General features: G+C 50.8%; 6 protein-coding genes across 6 annotated transcripts; 3 read left to right on the top strand and 3 right to left on the bottom strand.

Moving 5' to 3' along the window:
- Window positions 1-477: 477 nt before the first annotated feature.
- N7539_006301 (uncharacterized protein) lies at window positions 478-2273 on the bottom strand (the record flags this gene model as incomplete). Its single annotated transcript, XM_056935903.1, has 5 exons — window positions 478-1316; window positions 1411-1584; window positions 1766-1881; window positions 1978-2038; window positions 2165-2273. The coding sequence occupies 5 exons, from the start codon at window positions 2271-2273 to the stop codon at window positions 478-480; spliced, it is 1299 nt and encodes a 432-aa protein (XP_056788827.1).
- Window positions 2274-4471: 2198 nt separating this feature from the next.
- N7539_006300 (putative AP-3 adaptor complex subunit mu) lies at window positions 4472-6470 on the bottom strand (the record flags this gene model as incomplete). The annotated part of the gene is made up of 3 exons (XM_056935902.1): window positions 4472-5882; window positions 5952-6371; window positions 6427-6470. The coding sequence occupies 3 exons, from the start codon at window positions 6468-6470 to the stop codon at window positions 4472-4474; spliced, it is 1875 nt and encodes a 624-aa protein (XP_056788826.1).
- Window positions 6471-6737: 267 nt separating this feature from the next.
- Window positions 6738-7077, top strand: N7539_006299 (uncharacterized protein; the record flags this gene model as incomplete). Its single annotated transcript, XM_056935901.1, has 2 exons — window positions 6738-6828; window positions 6896-7077. The coding sequence occupies 2 exons, from the start codon at window positions 6738-6740 to the stop codon at window positions 7075-7077; spliced, it is 273 nt and encodes a 90-aa protein (XP_056788825.1).
- A 558-nt stretch (window positions 7078-7635) lies between these two features.
- On the bottom strand, window positions 7636-8436 carry N7539_006298 (uncharacterized protein; the record flags this gene model as incomplete). Its single annotated transcript, XM_056935900.1, has 1 exon — window positions 7636-8436. The coding sequence occupies one exon, from the start codon at window positions 8434-8436 to the stop codon at window positions 7636-7638; it is 801 nt and encodes a 266-aa protein (XP_056788824.1).
- An 839-nt stretch (window positions 8437-9275) lies between these two features.
- N7539_006297 (uncharacterized protein) lies at window positions 9276-12949 on the top strand (the record flags this gene model as incomplete). Its single annotated transcript, XM_056935899.1, has 5 exons — window positions 9276-9383; window positions 9517-9543; window positions 9615-9755; window positions 9819-12782; window positions 12845-12949. 5 exons carry the CDS (start codon window positions 9276-9278, stop codon window positions 12947-12949), a joined length of 3345 nt encoding a protein of 1114 aa, XP_056788823.1.
- Window positions 12950-13563: 614 nt separating this feature from the next.
- On the top strand, window positions 13564-14995 carry N7539_006296 (pepsin-like aspartic protease; the record flags this gene model as incomplete). The annotated part of the gene is made up of 3 exons (XM_056935898.1): window positions 13564-13911; window positions 13981-14853; window positions 14915-14995. The coding sequence occupies 3 exons, from the start codon at window positions 13564-13566 to the stop codon at window positions 14993-14995; spliced, it is 1302 nt and encodes a 433-aa protein (XP_056788822.1).
- Window positions 14996-15360: the final 365 nt, after the last annotated feature.

Genomic DNA, 15360 nt, shown 5'->3' with positions numbered 1-15360 from the left:
TCAAACTCCCTAAAAGAGTCATTCTTGATGATGATCATTCTAACAAAATCCGCTAAACCTAGTTGCCTACTTTGTCCTCCAATTCCTCGAAAAGAGATCGTCGAAACTCTAAATCACCCTCAGGTGGTGCAGAACCCGATCCAATGGAGTGCTCTGGGAGGAAGGTTTTACTTTACATTTCATATTCTCGGATGGAGAATCGAACCCCAAAATTTGAGGGAGATTGCTTCGCCTTTTCAAGTGCAAGCACTTAAGGTTACCGAGGGGATTTCATGTGACTTACTTTTCTTCTTCATGGCTTGGTTTTTTTTTTTCCTTTTTTTTCCCTTCTTCCTTTTCTGACTTTCTCGCGAACCTGCTTCGATTCGACTGTCTATATTGACCATTCAATTTTGTAAAAGTTCTCAACTTGATGATTATACGAGTCTCGTACAGTAAAGAGACAAACTCCTATCCTCGCTCAGGCCATCGGACCCCTCAGATCGACAAATTGGCACATGTAAACGCGGGCGTCGTCGATCCCGCATAATCGGCAATGATCGCCTCAACCGCGGCATACAGTCCAGGCCCAAGCATGAACAAACCCACCATCGTGACAAACACATTCACCAGAGACAGAATTGTCCGTTGCGGATCAGCGAACAGTCTTCCACGATTCAATTGCCAATAGGCCACGGCAAAGAAAAGGAATCCGAAAAAGGAATCAAACGCCGCTCCGAGCAAGGAGAGAAAGTCCCCCATGCTGGGGACGACTTCTGAAAAGATAAATGCGATCACCCAGATGCCGATCATGATCAGGCTCCAAACGGTCCATCCGATGAAGGTGTTGCTGTGCGAATGGCGTGACTTGCCGAGGATCTGATTGTAGATGAACTTGGCGGTGACATTTGCATAGATCACGCCGATGATCAGGGTCGGCACGATGACGAAGCCGAATGAAGCTTTCTTGTATGCGACGACCCCAGGCTGCCAAAGGCGGGTGCTGTTGCGTATTGTCCGAGGTAGTGGAATCCAATGGCTGGGGGCCACGATGAACAGAACGCCCGAGATGACGGCTAGGACAGCGAGTGCTTTGGGAAAGTCCTGCGGACGTTCCATTTCCGCGATGAATGTCGGGAAGAGAATCTGAGGCACCCAGAGGAACGTGATATTGAGCACGGCGTTCATGCATGCTATCCACGTTGTGCCGGGGAGAGGGAAGGCGTAGGTTTGGACGGGTCCGTCGCTGGGGAAGTCGCCATTGTAGCCGTATAAGGGGCTTTTTTCCATACCGGCGAAGACGAGGAAGAGAAGAATTGCGATTCCCATGCAGGCGGCTACGGGAGGATGTTTCCGCGGGGTCAGAAGGTTCTTCCCTCTGGGTGATGGGGCAAAAAAAAAAAAGGGAAGAATGCAAGGCCAACCACTTACACGAGAACATCGACATGAAGCTCACATGGCGCAGAGTTCTGGGGGCTGACATGACAATGCCCATGATGGTGACGAGTCCCGAGAAGAGAGCCGTGCAGATGGAATGGTCAGACAGGATGTTGAGGACTTTGGCTCCGGTGAGAACGTGGAATGCGATCAATATGATATTGTTGGCTTACAGCATCAAGGCGGAAAAGTGGAATGCCCATTTACTCTGACCAAAGGCATAGTATCCAAAGTCACCTACATGGGGCAACTCCTCCATCGATTAACAAAGCTCTGCACCAGAAATTTTCGGCTCTGCAGCCTCATGACTACGCGTCTGTTGCTGTCATGCGGGCCCAGGTTAGGTTACCGGTTGCGAGAATCTGTGGGTATTTCATGATGAACTTGTGCATGGTGATTGACGTGGTCCAGAACAGAGCCCCAGAGAGCAACATGGTGATTATTCCCGGCACCCATCCAAGCACTCTGTTCACGCGTCGATGATTGTGTCAGTCTCCCGAATGTGACTGTTTTTCCATCGAGATATCGATTGTACGGGGGATCGTTTTTGTTTCAACTCACGAGAGAGACCACGACTGGGCCATGATTGCCAAGCAGACTTGGTCACCAGCTAGAAGCACTGCTGTTTTCTGTCAGGACATGGTGCACAACTGAATGTCATGTCTATGATCTGCGACGCCATTCAAAGGTTAGACTAGAAGCCATTTGTCACGTCGCAAAGAGATCATCATCATCGTCGTCGTTATACCTTCGGCCACGAGCGCAGTGATCGTATCCACTGACGCTGATTCATCGAGTTCTGTGCCCTGGACATGACCAAAGTCCTTCTTGTCGTCGATCTCTTTGAGTCCAGACATCTTGATTTGTCGGGTTGTTGTTGTTGTTGTTGTTGTCGAGAAACCTTGCCGGCGAAAGAATCAGAGTTGGAAAGACGGAAATTGACTGTGCGCAAACAGAAGGTCGAAGGATCTTGCTCAAGTGAAGATATTGAAGGGACAACTCAGGAACACATAATGCTTTGGAGGGTACTTCACGGGGACAGAAACAACAAAACGAAGAAAATCACGGCCTAGATCGACTTGGCGAATCGACCTCTGATGAAATCTAGCAAAGCTAACCTGAAATAAAAAAAAGTCCAGGAGGATCTTTCTCCACGAGTGCACTCACGGCGTGAGCGGCTGTACGTCTTCTTACCGTCAAACGTCAGGGCTTCCATGAGCACGGAATACATAACGATGGCGTGCACATTTCAAGATTGGGCCAAATCGTGGGACTCATGCGGCTTCGGGTTAGACGGGATACCTGGTCGCTACTTCTGCCCATGACCAATACTCACCGTCAGCAAGCAAGCTACCATGTATCCGTGGCCCCCTTGAAGTCTCATCGGCTTTGGTGGAGCGAATGCTCCATGCATACGCGAGGCATTCGTAGCCGCAGCCTGTACATTGAAAACTGCCGTCACCGATGCAGCTGAAGATGGCTTGCTTGCCTGGAAGAGCAAGTTCGTAGCCGAAGTGCCACTGGTATATTGGCGTAGGCGGGCTATGTGATGGCCCATTGGTATGGTTGGTATGAGGATTCTCGCTATCTCATCGGGTTGTCTCGAGGGCCTATGCCACGTTCTTTCCTACGAGAGGTCGAGACGCTCGACTGAGGACCGATTCGATTACATCAAACCTTGTCGTCGATGTATGAGACGTGCCCGGAGCCGTATCTGGTTCGAGTCGACAGCATGCAAGAGGGAGACCAACTGGCTCGAGGTGGATGGGGGCCTTGATGGCGCAATAGTCAAGCAAATCACGAGATCGGCCAGTGTCACGCGGGACTCAGTTACTGGGTAGTAAGACCTCAATATAGATACACTAACTACTACATACCGCATACTACATACTACACACTCTCTATCGAAGTAAGGTACTGAAGCTTCAGCTTTCAGCCGAGGAGTCGCAAGTCGCAGCTCGCAGCCTGCTTGGCACGGGAGCAGTGAGCTGATCTGATCTTATCTGTCGAGACTGACGGTTGGGCACCTTGGCAGGGTTGGCTTGAGCCCTGGAAGATGCACCTCTCGAGTCCCGTGAACGCTGAATTCGAGGTTTCGTCTGATTTCGCTTAATGCTGATCTCGTATACCTTAGCTTGGCATACCAATGCTATGACGCAAGGACTGTGTCTGTGCAGAATCAAGAGGGTTGAGTCGAGTCGTGTGTAATTTGTGCCGATGAGAAACGTCTCATCAGAGCTCAGATCCTTTGGAGTAGGTAGTACCTGGTACTGTAGGTTCCAGCAGGAAGACATCACCCAAAAAAGAAAGTAGAAAGGGAATCACAGGACCGACTCTCGATGGGCAAAGATTCCCCGACAGGCTTGAATTGCGTTTCTTGCTTGAGCCCAGCCGTGGCGGAAGGTAAAAACAAGGTCAAGACTCGAGGATCGAGCGTTCACGTGGTAAATCATGTGGCCAAGCACTGCGGGCGGTCACGGTTTTGGAAAGCGTCCATCTTCATCGAGTCCATTCTGGCTATTGTACATGAAACCTAGTCCGTGCAGTCTGATACTATACTCTACGAGGATGCTGTATGACGGAACATCCAAGATGCATGTCACGGGTAGCCCAGACATTCGGATCCATTATGTGGAATGATGTACTTGCCTCGTGTTTGACCACCCACCGGCTACCTGAACGGGCTACACCCATAGCCGCAAAGCTATCGGTGCAGAACTTCAGCCTGACAAGTCGCAGCATTCCAATCGCCCAATGTTCACTTCCACTTGGATGAATTTCACAGGTACGCTTAGATCGATGAGGCCACAGAGTACCTACTAGATGAGCATGCGAGAGGGCCAGCTTTGCTCTTCTGCTGGATAAACAAAGATGGGACAATAAATGTTCAATCGAAAGCTTCTTGGTTCAAGATTGCCACTTCCGGCAATCTCCCGTTGCAAGGTGATATAGAGTTTGCAATAGACTGTTAGCTTTATGACCATTCCAAATTCCAATCGTATCAATCGCCGAGTACGCTGGACCATCACCAACTACTCTCCCCCGTGAATCGTGATCAACATCGCCGCTCCACACCGCGCTTGCTGATACAAAGATATTTCACCCCCTTGTAGGGCTTCACACTCTCACCAAGTCCACGGCTGCGCCGCTGGTCGACCGTGAGGCTCTCGACCTTGATGCCAGATGGGAGCCAACCGCGCACAGCAAAAGAGACGGACGCCGAATTCGGCATCAGACTGGCGTTGATTTGGGCTTTTGTCCGTCGCGGGGCGGAACGGTGCGTAGACGAGGCGGGTGTGAAGAAGGACGGGAGCTGTGTTGACGAATTCGTAGGCGCAAGAGTTTGTGCGATTTGTTGGTTGGAGGAGTGGCGGGCAGCCGTCTTGGCTTCAGGGATTTCTTCCGACCCATCATCAGCAGGGGTCTCGCCGGTCTCTTCAGTGACACGGGACTTTTTGCTCGACGACTTCTTCTTCTTTTTCTTCTTTCCTTTGGACGGGTCTCGTGCCTTGCCGCTTCTGCTTGTGGTCAGGTCATATGAAGCTGGTGCCTCATAGTACCCTTGCAGAAGATTTGTATCCGCATCTTCATCCTCCAAACTATCATCCAATTCTTCGTCGGGTGAGGGATATCCAGAGACCGTACAGCGTAGGGTAGCGGTCCCCGTGATGGTCCCGGCATCTTTACCCGTCGGCACTCGCCATTCCAGCAGACCAGTGGCGTGGGTGAATTGTGCATCACCGCGACTGGCCTGCATGTCAGTGATGTGTCGTACAGACTTAGAGATAGGCACCGTGACTACAACTTCCTCCAGGACCGGCCCAGAAGACGTCCCGCTACTACCCCCGAGGAACGATGGAGTCGAGGTACCAGACCCTCCACGAGAGGCCGTCGACCGAGAGGCAGAAGTCTGGCCCGGAAAATTTGTGTTCAGAGTTAGACGAACCTCAAAGTCGGCTCCAGTAGAACCTAATGACTTGCGGATATCGACAAGCGCGGGGAGGAAGAGCTTCTCCATGTGGCTCGGTGCTTGGTCAAGACCGGACTCGATTGGCAATAAATCAACTTCGTATCCTGCGAGTATAAATCGCCCATCGGGAGGTACAAAGCTCAGCTCGCCTGGTCGCTCCCGCCAACGTGCAAGTCGCACACAAGGATGGAATACTGGCAGTTCAAGCTTGCGTGCGAGTGATTGTTGGCCCCCCGGGGTCGATAATGAAAGCAGAAGATCCGGGACCCCAGATATCTTCGCAGTGAAAGCGATCGTTCCGGACGCTATCGCGGAGAGTACTCGACCCGAGGGAGCCACTGTGACGGATAGAGACTCGATAATATCGACGTAAAGCTCATTGGAGGTGTGCCGAACGCCGGAGCGCCGCCAGGGTATTGCGGGACCTTGGGACGCATTGGCTGCAGCTAAGGATTGTTTGAGAGGATTTGTACTTCCAATTGTCGGTGTAGAGGAGCTACTTATGAGAATAGCGTTAGTCAAATGCCCTTGCGATCTCGCAGAAGTCCCAACTCTTGATCCTTACCCGGGCACATTGATCCCACCCAAGAGCTTCCCCATCCACCCGGGCACCTCCACAACTTCTTGGAGAACATTGGGTTCTGTACTGCAGACTATTCCTCCATCGCAGATTTCATGAAGTAACTGCGCAACGACCTCGTAGTTCGCCTGGATCTTGCTCGAGAGCAAGGGCGCGCCGACGAATTCCTCGAGGATGTCAACAACCCGATGAAGGAACTCTAGAACCAGAAGGGGCTCTGTGTCCACCTCAGATAATGCCAGAAATAAGAGATTGGACTGTACGGTAGAGAAGACCGTCACCGGAGGTGTTGTTCCAGGAAGATATATTAATGAAGGACGTGGGGCAGCATGAGCAAGATAGAGGGGCAGGATGGCCGCGGCCGATGGCGGGCGGGATCGGTAGACATGCTCAACGAGGGGGGCGCTAGGTGGGAAGTGTCAGTCAAATTGAAAAGCCTCGAAATCTTCAACTTGCTTACTTATGCTCGTCAAATATGTAAAGAGCATCAATCTCGCCACTCATCGTGAATGCTGACTGTAACCCAGACCTCGATGTCGCAAAGCTACCGGTAGATAGGAAGCTGTTACGATCTGCCGTGAAGCTCCGCCTTGCGCCTTTTACTGATAAGCACGATAAGCTTTTCTCTCCGTGTTTGAAAAGTGTCTGGGTGCCTCCGGAAGTGAGTGAAGCCGTGAAGCATAGCAGCTTAATCACCCAATCAAGCCTTCCTCTGCTTCTCTGAACTCTCCTCCACAAACCCTGCTAATTTTTCTGGCACCTCAATCTTCAATGTTTTCCTCCTCCGAGCCAGAGATCGTCAGCGCAAAGCAGGCTATGAAGGAAGACCAATGGGACGACTGCATGAGTTGCCGAGTCACTGGTAAGTCTACCAACCTTTACTTGGCCGTTTCCCTCCTATGTTCACAATCATGACGCGATTTCCTCAGGCTCTGCTGCGTTCGTCGGTCTCGGGGTCTATAGTTATTACACTGGCATGAACAACCTCCGAAAACAAGAGAAAGCTATCATGCAGGGTGCAACCAAGTACAAGATGGGATCACGCCGTTTGGGTATTGCCTCAATATCAGCCAGTCTGGTTGGGCTGGGAATCTGGAGGGCCTTCAACTAGCGATGAATCGCCTTCCTGGATTATGTATTTCAGCTTAGGGCTCTGAGGAGTGAGGCTATCTATAGCGCAGGAATTTTATCGGAATTTCAAGTACCTTTTACCCGTACCTTTTACCCGCAGCGGGATTGGGGAATCAGATATTGGTGACATGGAGTAGCTAGGCTATTGTGATAATAAGGAGCTGCCCACACCGGGTATCATCAGCGCGTAAGAGGTCTATATGCTGTGGATAAGGTATATGGGAGTGTGTATAAATGATGGAGAAAGGAATTCCAACAGAGGAGAGAAGACCAAACATGGAAAAAAAATTACATGATTAAGGAAAGGAATCGAAAAGAAGACAGTTTATGCGGACAACAGTACAATAACAAAAACTCGCCGGTGTGAGATCCAGACAGAATAAGAATATGCAGGAAGTCCGAAAGTATGCGAAGAATCACGACCTCCAGGATGCACCACCCCAAAACACCCAAGTATCCAACTCGCTGCTGTATGACAATCAGAAGGAAATATTCGTCATCTCGTCGAGTCGTAGAGTATCAATAATTTGGCAGATCTTTAGGTGAACCGGCCACGTTTCCCACCGCTCGACATATTGTCCTTTCCGCTCGATAGATCGGAAAAGTCAAAGAAGTCCGGAAGTGGGAGCTTTCTCTTAGAACCCAAGTGTGTAGGGGTCTCTCGTTGTGGAGTTCGCGAATTCACGTAGGCATGCGAGTGGGCATGACGTTGCGGGCGGGGCGTTCGGGGTATCAAGGGGACGTTGACCGGAGACCGTTCTGGCAATGGAGACTTGGAATCGTCTGTAGGTTGCATGTCTATGTCAAGCTCTTGATACTGAGGAAAAGTTGGGCCGGCAGTGAATGTGAACATAGTGGACGATGCAGCAGTCTCCTGGGGTTGTGGCGCGGGCGAAATCATGTCAGGCTGAGATGAGGGCTCTGTGACGGCAGTAGCGCCAGGGACAGGCAGCTGACGAGATAGTGTCTCTGGGCTCGACGAATCCGCATAAGTCTTTGTTGACGCAGTAGTGGGATCAGACTTCTCAGAATCGACTCGGTCGTCGTCTTCACCTGTCAGAGACCCGGTCCCATCACACTTTGCCGTTGCCCATTGTCGCACTGTCCAGCCCTCTCCATCGTCCAGACCAAGATTCTCCTTGTCCAAAAAATGAAGTAAGTCTTCAATGGCATCTTGATAACCAGCAGAGCGTGCCCGAGCCTGATCACAGACGGCGTTCTTGTAAAGATTGGTGACGGACAAGGCAGCCGCTTTAAAGGATTGGAGCAGTTGTTCGGATGGCTGCGGGCGAGGAGTCGAGGCCGGCAGCGAGGTGTTCAACGACCTCATTGAATCCATGATAGGCCAGTGGAGCAAAGTAGCGCTTGATGTAGGGCTAAAGTAAACGCTTCAGTAACCCTCGTTATAATGCGTGCCAGGTGACGTGGGCTAGTCTTTCAGAAATGGGACGACAGTGACACCAGATGAAAGCTTGACAAGAAGGCAAAGAAGAAATATATAGAACAAGAAACTCAGATAAGACTTCGGTATTGAATTCGAAGTCGACGAAGTTCGTCAAGTAGCCTCGTTCGAGGTCTCGACTTCTATGACTGCAAGCTCTTCTTGGCTGAATAGAGGGGGGTTTGTACAGGTACCCGACACTGCAGATGATCATCTTTTGCACTGACCTGGTAACGTGACCCCACATGTGGGGTAATATGTTTTTCCGAGGCTTTTGAGAAGATAGAAAATCACGTGGTAGGGGTATCGACCGATGTTGAGATATTCCGGTGATGAGTGTTCTCGGGAGAATTATGATCCGGCTCTGGGACCCGAATATGTAATCTGGGCGGGCGGTGAAAGGGAGCTGAGTCATCATTGCATGGAACCGCCGGCGAGAGCGGTACCAATCAGCGCGTACCTGCTCGCCGCGCTCTTTCCGACTCTCTGGCGCGCCCAGCATCATTCTTGCTGTTTCCTCATTTTGCGGCCTTTCAAACACGGAGGTGAGGCAAACGGTTCAACGCGCACTCTCGGTTCAAAGAGACACTTGGACTTCTGAAAACTCTCACATCATTGGTCTCTCTGCTGCTAAGAGCTCTCTAAAATTCACTTCCGATACGCGACCAACTCACTGCGTTGATCGCGATTTTGATTCTATCGTATTGATCCTTGCGCCCCGAGCGCCAAACGTCGACATGGCACCAGCTTCGATCGAATCGCCATCTCAGACAGATACCCCAATGACCGAAGCTTACGATGATGCCATCCCATCCATTCCTGTAGATAGTGCAGACGCGCCTCAGGTATGATTTGCCCTCCATTGCTTCCGTCGCTTCTGTCGCGTCCCCACGGGCAACTAGAGGCATGGTCCTCTCAGTGCTTTTCTTCTGCTTGACGGCACCTTCTGTGTTTCTGTATTGTCTGACACGCGGATAGAGCTACCAAGATACACCTGATTACACGGTAATGAGATTTCCAAAAACCCGTGCAGCGTGAGAAGATATAGCTCGAGACTGACTGGCCCTTTTGATCAGGATTCGGAGACAAATCCAAACACGACTGCTAGTAGTGTCGCAGGCGACCTACAGGCGGACGGGCGACGACGCAGATCAGAGGCCACGCAGCTGAGAAAGAGTATATTGGGAAAGAAGCATGGTCGCTTAGATGAATCGAAGGTGACCACACCCTCACATCTAGCTAATGACTCGGTTCATCACTCATTATGCCATCTGATATAGGACGATGATACCATCCGACGCTTTCGCTATCTTCTTGGCCTGACTGATTTGTTTCGTCACTTTATCGAGACCAACCCGAACCCTCGAATCAAAGAGATCATGGCAGAGATTGATCGTCAAAATGAGGAAAAGACTGAACAAGCTCGGAAGGGCACATCGCGCTCTGGTGGTGCAGGTGGAGAACGACGTCGTCGAACAGAGAAGGAAGAGGATGCGGAGCTTCTCCAGGATGAGGTGCGGGGCGGGGACAATACAACTGTATTCCGCGAATCTCCTGCTTTCGTGCATGGCGAGCTTCGAGATTATCAAATCGCTGGTCTGAACTGGCTGGTGTCACTCCATGAGAATGGCATCTCCGGTATCCTCGCCGATGAAATGGGTCTTGGAAAGACGCTGCAAACCATTTCTTTCCTGGGCTACCTTCGATTCGTTTGCGATATTACTGGGCCGCACCTGGTGGCTGTGCCCAAGTCCACCCTTGATAATTGGAAGCGCGAGTTTGCGAAGTGGATTCCGGGCATCGACGTGCTTGTGCTGCAAGGCGACAAAGATGAAAGACAGCGCCTGATCAACGAAAGACTGGCAGACGGAAACTTCGACGTTTGCATCACCAGCTACGAAATGATTCTTCGCGAAAAGTCCGCTCTTAAGAAGCTTCCGTGGGAATACATCATCATCGACGAGGCTCACCGTATCAAGAATGAGGAATCATCGCTCTCACAAATCATCCGTCTGTTCAACTCCCGCAACCGTTTGTTGATTACTGGAACTCCCCTGCAAAACAATCTGCACGAGCTTTGGGCACTTCTGAATTTCTTGCTTCCGGATGTCTTTGGTGACTCGGAGGCATTCGATCAGTGGTTCTCCGGTCAGGACTCCGACCAAGATACAGTCGTGCAACAATTGCATCGTGTCTTGCGTCCCTTCCTGCTCCGAAGAGTCAAGAGCGATGTGGAAAAGAGTCTTTTGCCGAAGCAAGAGATCAACTTGTACGTTCCACTGGCTGACATGCAGCGAAAGTGGTACCAAAAAATCCTCGAAAAGGACATCGATGCGGTGAATGGTGCAGGTGGGAAACGCGAGTCAAAAACGCGACTACTCAACATTGTCATGCAATTACGCAAGTGCTGCAACCATCCCTACCTATTCGAAGGTGCCGAACCTGGTCCACCATACACCACGGATGAGCACCTGGTGTACAATTCTGGCAAGATGGCCATCCTGGACAAGCTTCTCAAGCGAATGAAGGCCGATGGCAGTCGCGTCCTTATTTTCTCACAAATGAGTCGCGTTCTTGACATTTTGGAGGACTACTGCTGTTTCCGCGACTATCAGTACTGTCGTATTGACGGCTCAACGGCACACGAGGATCGCATTGCTGCCATTGACGACTACAACAAACCGGGGTCTGAGAAATTCATTTTCCTCCTCACTACACGTGCTGGCGGACTAGGTATCAACTTGACAACTGCCGACATTGTAGTTCTTTTTGATAGTGATTGGAACCCCCAGGCCGATTTGCAGGCTATGGATCGTGCGCACCGAATCGGTCAAACGAAACAGGTCAAAGTGTTCCGGTTCGTGACCGAGAATGCGATTGAAGAGAAAGTTCTAGAGCGGGCGGCCCAGAAGCTGCGTCTAGACCAACTTGTCATCCAGCAAGGTAGGGCCCAGCAGGGTTCTAACAAGGCTGCTTCAAAGGACGAACTGCTCGGTATGATCCAGTTCGGGGCCAATGATCTCGTCGAGAAGAACGCCACCGATTCCACTTCAAACGATATCACCGAAGATGATTTTGAGGCTATTCTCAGGAAGGGCGAGGAGAGAACAGCCAAGTTGAACAAGAAATACGAGTCCCTGGGCATCGATGACTTGCAGAAGTTTAGCTCTGAAAGCGCCTACGAGTGGAACGGCAAGGATTTCACCGATCGCAAAAAGGACATTGGTATGACATGGATCAATCCTGCCAAGCGTGAGCGTAAGGAGCAGTTCTACTCCATCGACAAGTACTACCGTCAGGCGTTGGCTACCGGTGGCCGCACTGCCGACACCAAACCCAAGGTACCTCGTCCGCCAAAGCAGATCACCATTCATGACTGGCAATTCTTCCCGCCCGAGCTACAAGAGCTACAAGCGCAGGAGACAGCCTGGCATCAAAAGCAAATCGGCCACAAGGCGGAGCTGCTGGAAGGCCCAGAAGAAACACTCAGTGAGCGCGAAGCAGACCGGGAATTGGCCCAATACACCATCGACAACGCCCAACCCCTCACGGAGGAAGAACAGGCCAAGAAAGCTGCAATGACAGAAGAGGGCTTTTCAACTTGGAACCGGCGTGACTTCCAGCAATTTGTCAATGGTTCAGCCAAATTCGGGCGAACAGACTATGAAGGCATCGCTACGGAGATTGACAGCAAAGATCCTGACGAGATTAAAGAATATGCTGCGGTCTTCTGGGAACGGTACTCCGAGATTGAAGATTACCCGAAATATCTGAGGGTGATAGAGCAGGGAGAAGAGAAGCTGAGAAAGATGAACCATCAGCGCAAGATGTTGCGTAAGAAGATGGAGATGTATCGTGTGCCTCTTCAACAGCTCAAAATCAACTACACCGTGTCCACCACCAACAAGAAAGTCTACACTGAAGAAGAAGATCGATTCTTGTTGGTTATGCTTGATAAGTATGGTGTGGAAGGCGACGGTCTGTTTGAGAAGATTCGCGACGAGATCCGTGAATCCCCTCTCTTCCGATTCGACTGGTTCTTCCTGAGCCGCACGCCCGTCGAGATCAGTCGTCGCTGCACGACACTACTCAACACCGTGGCCAAAGAGTTTGAGTCCGATGCTGACGAGACCAAGAAGAGCAAGGCCAATGGAGAGGGCAAAGGCCGCGGACGCGCCCGTGAGGAAGAAGAGGGGCAGGATGACGCAGCACCTGCAAAAAAGAAGGCCAAGAACGGCGCCGTGGTAAGTTCTTCGGACTTTGTGTGAACAAGCTTCCATGTTCCGGCACTGACGATCGTTTACAGACGAAACAGGCCAAACCTGCTAAAGGTAGCAAAGCTTCGTCTACGGCGACCTCAAGAGCGGCTAGCGTTGCCAACGCACCAAAGTCTAAGTCTAGGAAGCGATGAAACACTACGCACATGCACAAGTTCTTGAATTGAAAGGTCTCACTGGGCGGAGATGAAACGGTCGGCGTTTGCATATTAAGAGGGTGCATTGACGACAATTGCTGTGTCGTGACGAATTAAAAGATATAGAGAGTGAATCAAGGCTTATCTCGAATCTTTGCGAATCTACCATATCACACATCCCGCCCGTAGAACTGCGGCAGCAAGCGGCCGTCCAGACTCGCCTGATACACCACTGCCGATCCTACCACCGAGATGGTCTTTTCTTGAGCGTCACTCGCCGCTAGTGCCCACGCTAGTCAAGCCTTGTGAATACGATGACGAAAGAGCATCCAGTGCAGGATAGATCATTTTGCGTGTGCAAATGACATGTTACAGGCAACCGCCCCGCTCTGTGGTGCCTGCACATCCGCTCTCACTAAAACGATGATGCATCCAAGCTTTCAGCCAAGCCCAACTGAGCAGCGAGCTTGCGCAATCATGGTATGCTCAAGGCCCCAATGGTGCTCTGCATGGTGTACACAACTTGGCAGACCCGAGCGATCCTTGTTCTACATAAACAAGGCCTGAAGCTTCTGCGCTGAGAGCACCATCACAACTTCTGTCTCTTTGCCATGGCTGCTACTAAGATCAAACTCATCACCAACCCACGCTATCAGCGGTCGGGAATCAAGTCGTATGTGTACCTCATGCGAAAGTATGGCTTCCAGCCAACACAGGAAGGACCCTATGTCTTCGGCACAGTGATGCAACAAGCTGGCCGCCAGTACACTGACAAGCCGGTCGGAGGTCGTATTCACCGTCATCAGGTCCTGCAGAAAAAAACCGCCGACCCTGGCCAAGTTGGAGAGGTCGGCGCAGATGATGTGCAAAATGATTCTCTTTACCTTGCGCAGATCGGTATTGGTACGCCAGCGCAGAATTTGACTCTTGACTTTGACACTGGTTCAGCTGATCTATGGGTAAGCAATAAGTGCGACCGTTTCTATTGCGTTCCCAGTCCGAGAAATATGGACTGATGTCCATTCTAGGTCTGGTCTACCAAATTGTCTTCGAATATCTTGTCATCAAATACCAATCACCAGATCTTTGACCCCAGCAAGTCCTCAACCTTCCAGAACAAGGATGGCTCGACATGGAAGATCTCGTACGGAGATGGCTCCTCTGCCTCTGGTACAGTAGGCAATGACGATGTTAACATCGGTGGCTTGATAATCAAGGGTCAAGCTATCGAGCTGGCAGACAATCTCTCTGCCCAGTTTGCCAGTGGATCGGGTGACGGTCTCCTTGGTCTCGCATTTGGAAACATCAACACCGTTCAGCCTACCCCAGTGAAAACGCCTGTTGAGAATATGATCTCTCAGGCTGATATTCCCAAAACCGCTGAGCTCTTTACTGCCAAGCTGGGATCTTGGCGTGATGCGAACGAGCCTGACAAGGGCGAGTCCTTCTATACTTTCGGGTTTATTGATCAGGAGACGGTCACCGCGTCAGGTGAGGAAGTTCATTACACGCCCGTGGACAACAGCCAAGGCTTCTGGATGTTTGATTCAACTTCCGCTACGGTCAACGGCCAGTCCATCAGTCGTCCAGGCAACAAAGCCATTGCCGACACAGGCACTACTCTCGCCCTTGTGGATGACAGCACCTGCAAGGCAATCTACGGTGCCATTGAAGGAGCTTACTATGACAATAACAGTCAAGGATACATCTATCCCACCAACACCGCTTTGGACAAGCTTCCCGTTGTATCATTTGCTGTGGGCGACAAGCAGTATGTTGTTCAGAAGGAAGATCTTGGTTTCGCGGAAGCCAAATCAGGCTATGTCTATGGCGGAATTCAGAGTCGAGGCAACATGAATATGGACATCCTGGGTGACACATTCTTGAAGGGAATCTATGCTGTGAGTTTAGATTATTCTTGCACTCCGTGTGTCTCGCAAGCAACAGCTAACCTTTTATCAGATATTCGATGTTGGGAACACACAATTCGGTGCTGTGCAACGCAAGGAACTTCACCAGAATCTCTCCGCGCCGCCTCAGTAACTCACTTGAACTTTCTGACCCGCCCGTTCTTGAAAGAGAGAAAGAAACTTCGGCAGACGCTGAACAGGGTTTGAGAGACTGTTGTTAATTTTCAACCCAATCACGCACACATTTTTCACAATAGACAATTCATCCAGCCTAGGCTCTTGGTCGAGAAAAAGAACTTGCTCGCTCGAGGACCGAGCTGCCGTAGCGAAGAATGACAGACAGGCTGTGCCTGGAAACTACTTCATTATTACTCGCTTCTTGATTGCACCCAGTGTCCCCCAGTTGTATGTGCTCTCAGCAAACCCCATGAGCTATGACCTCTGAGTCCGCCTCTTCATACGAGCGACCTTCATGCCAGTTCTTTGAAGAAGAGTCAC

This window comes from Penicillium diatomitis (genome assembly GCF_028827545.1).
Source record: "Penicillium diatomitis strain IBT 30728 chromosome Unknown utg000008l_segment0_segment0, whole genome shotgun sequence".
Lineage (NCBI taxonomy): Eukaryota > Fungi > Ascomycota > Eurotiomycetes > Eurotiales > Aspergillaceae > Penicillium > Penicillium diatomitis.
The sequence above is the reverse complement of the archived record's forward strand: the minus strand, read 5'-3'. Positions and strand labels throughout refer to the sequence as shown.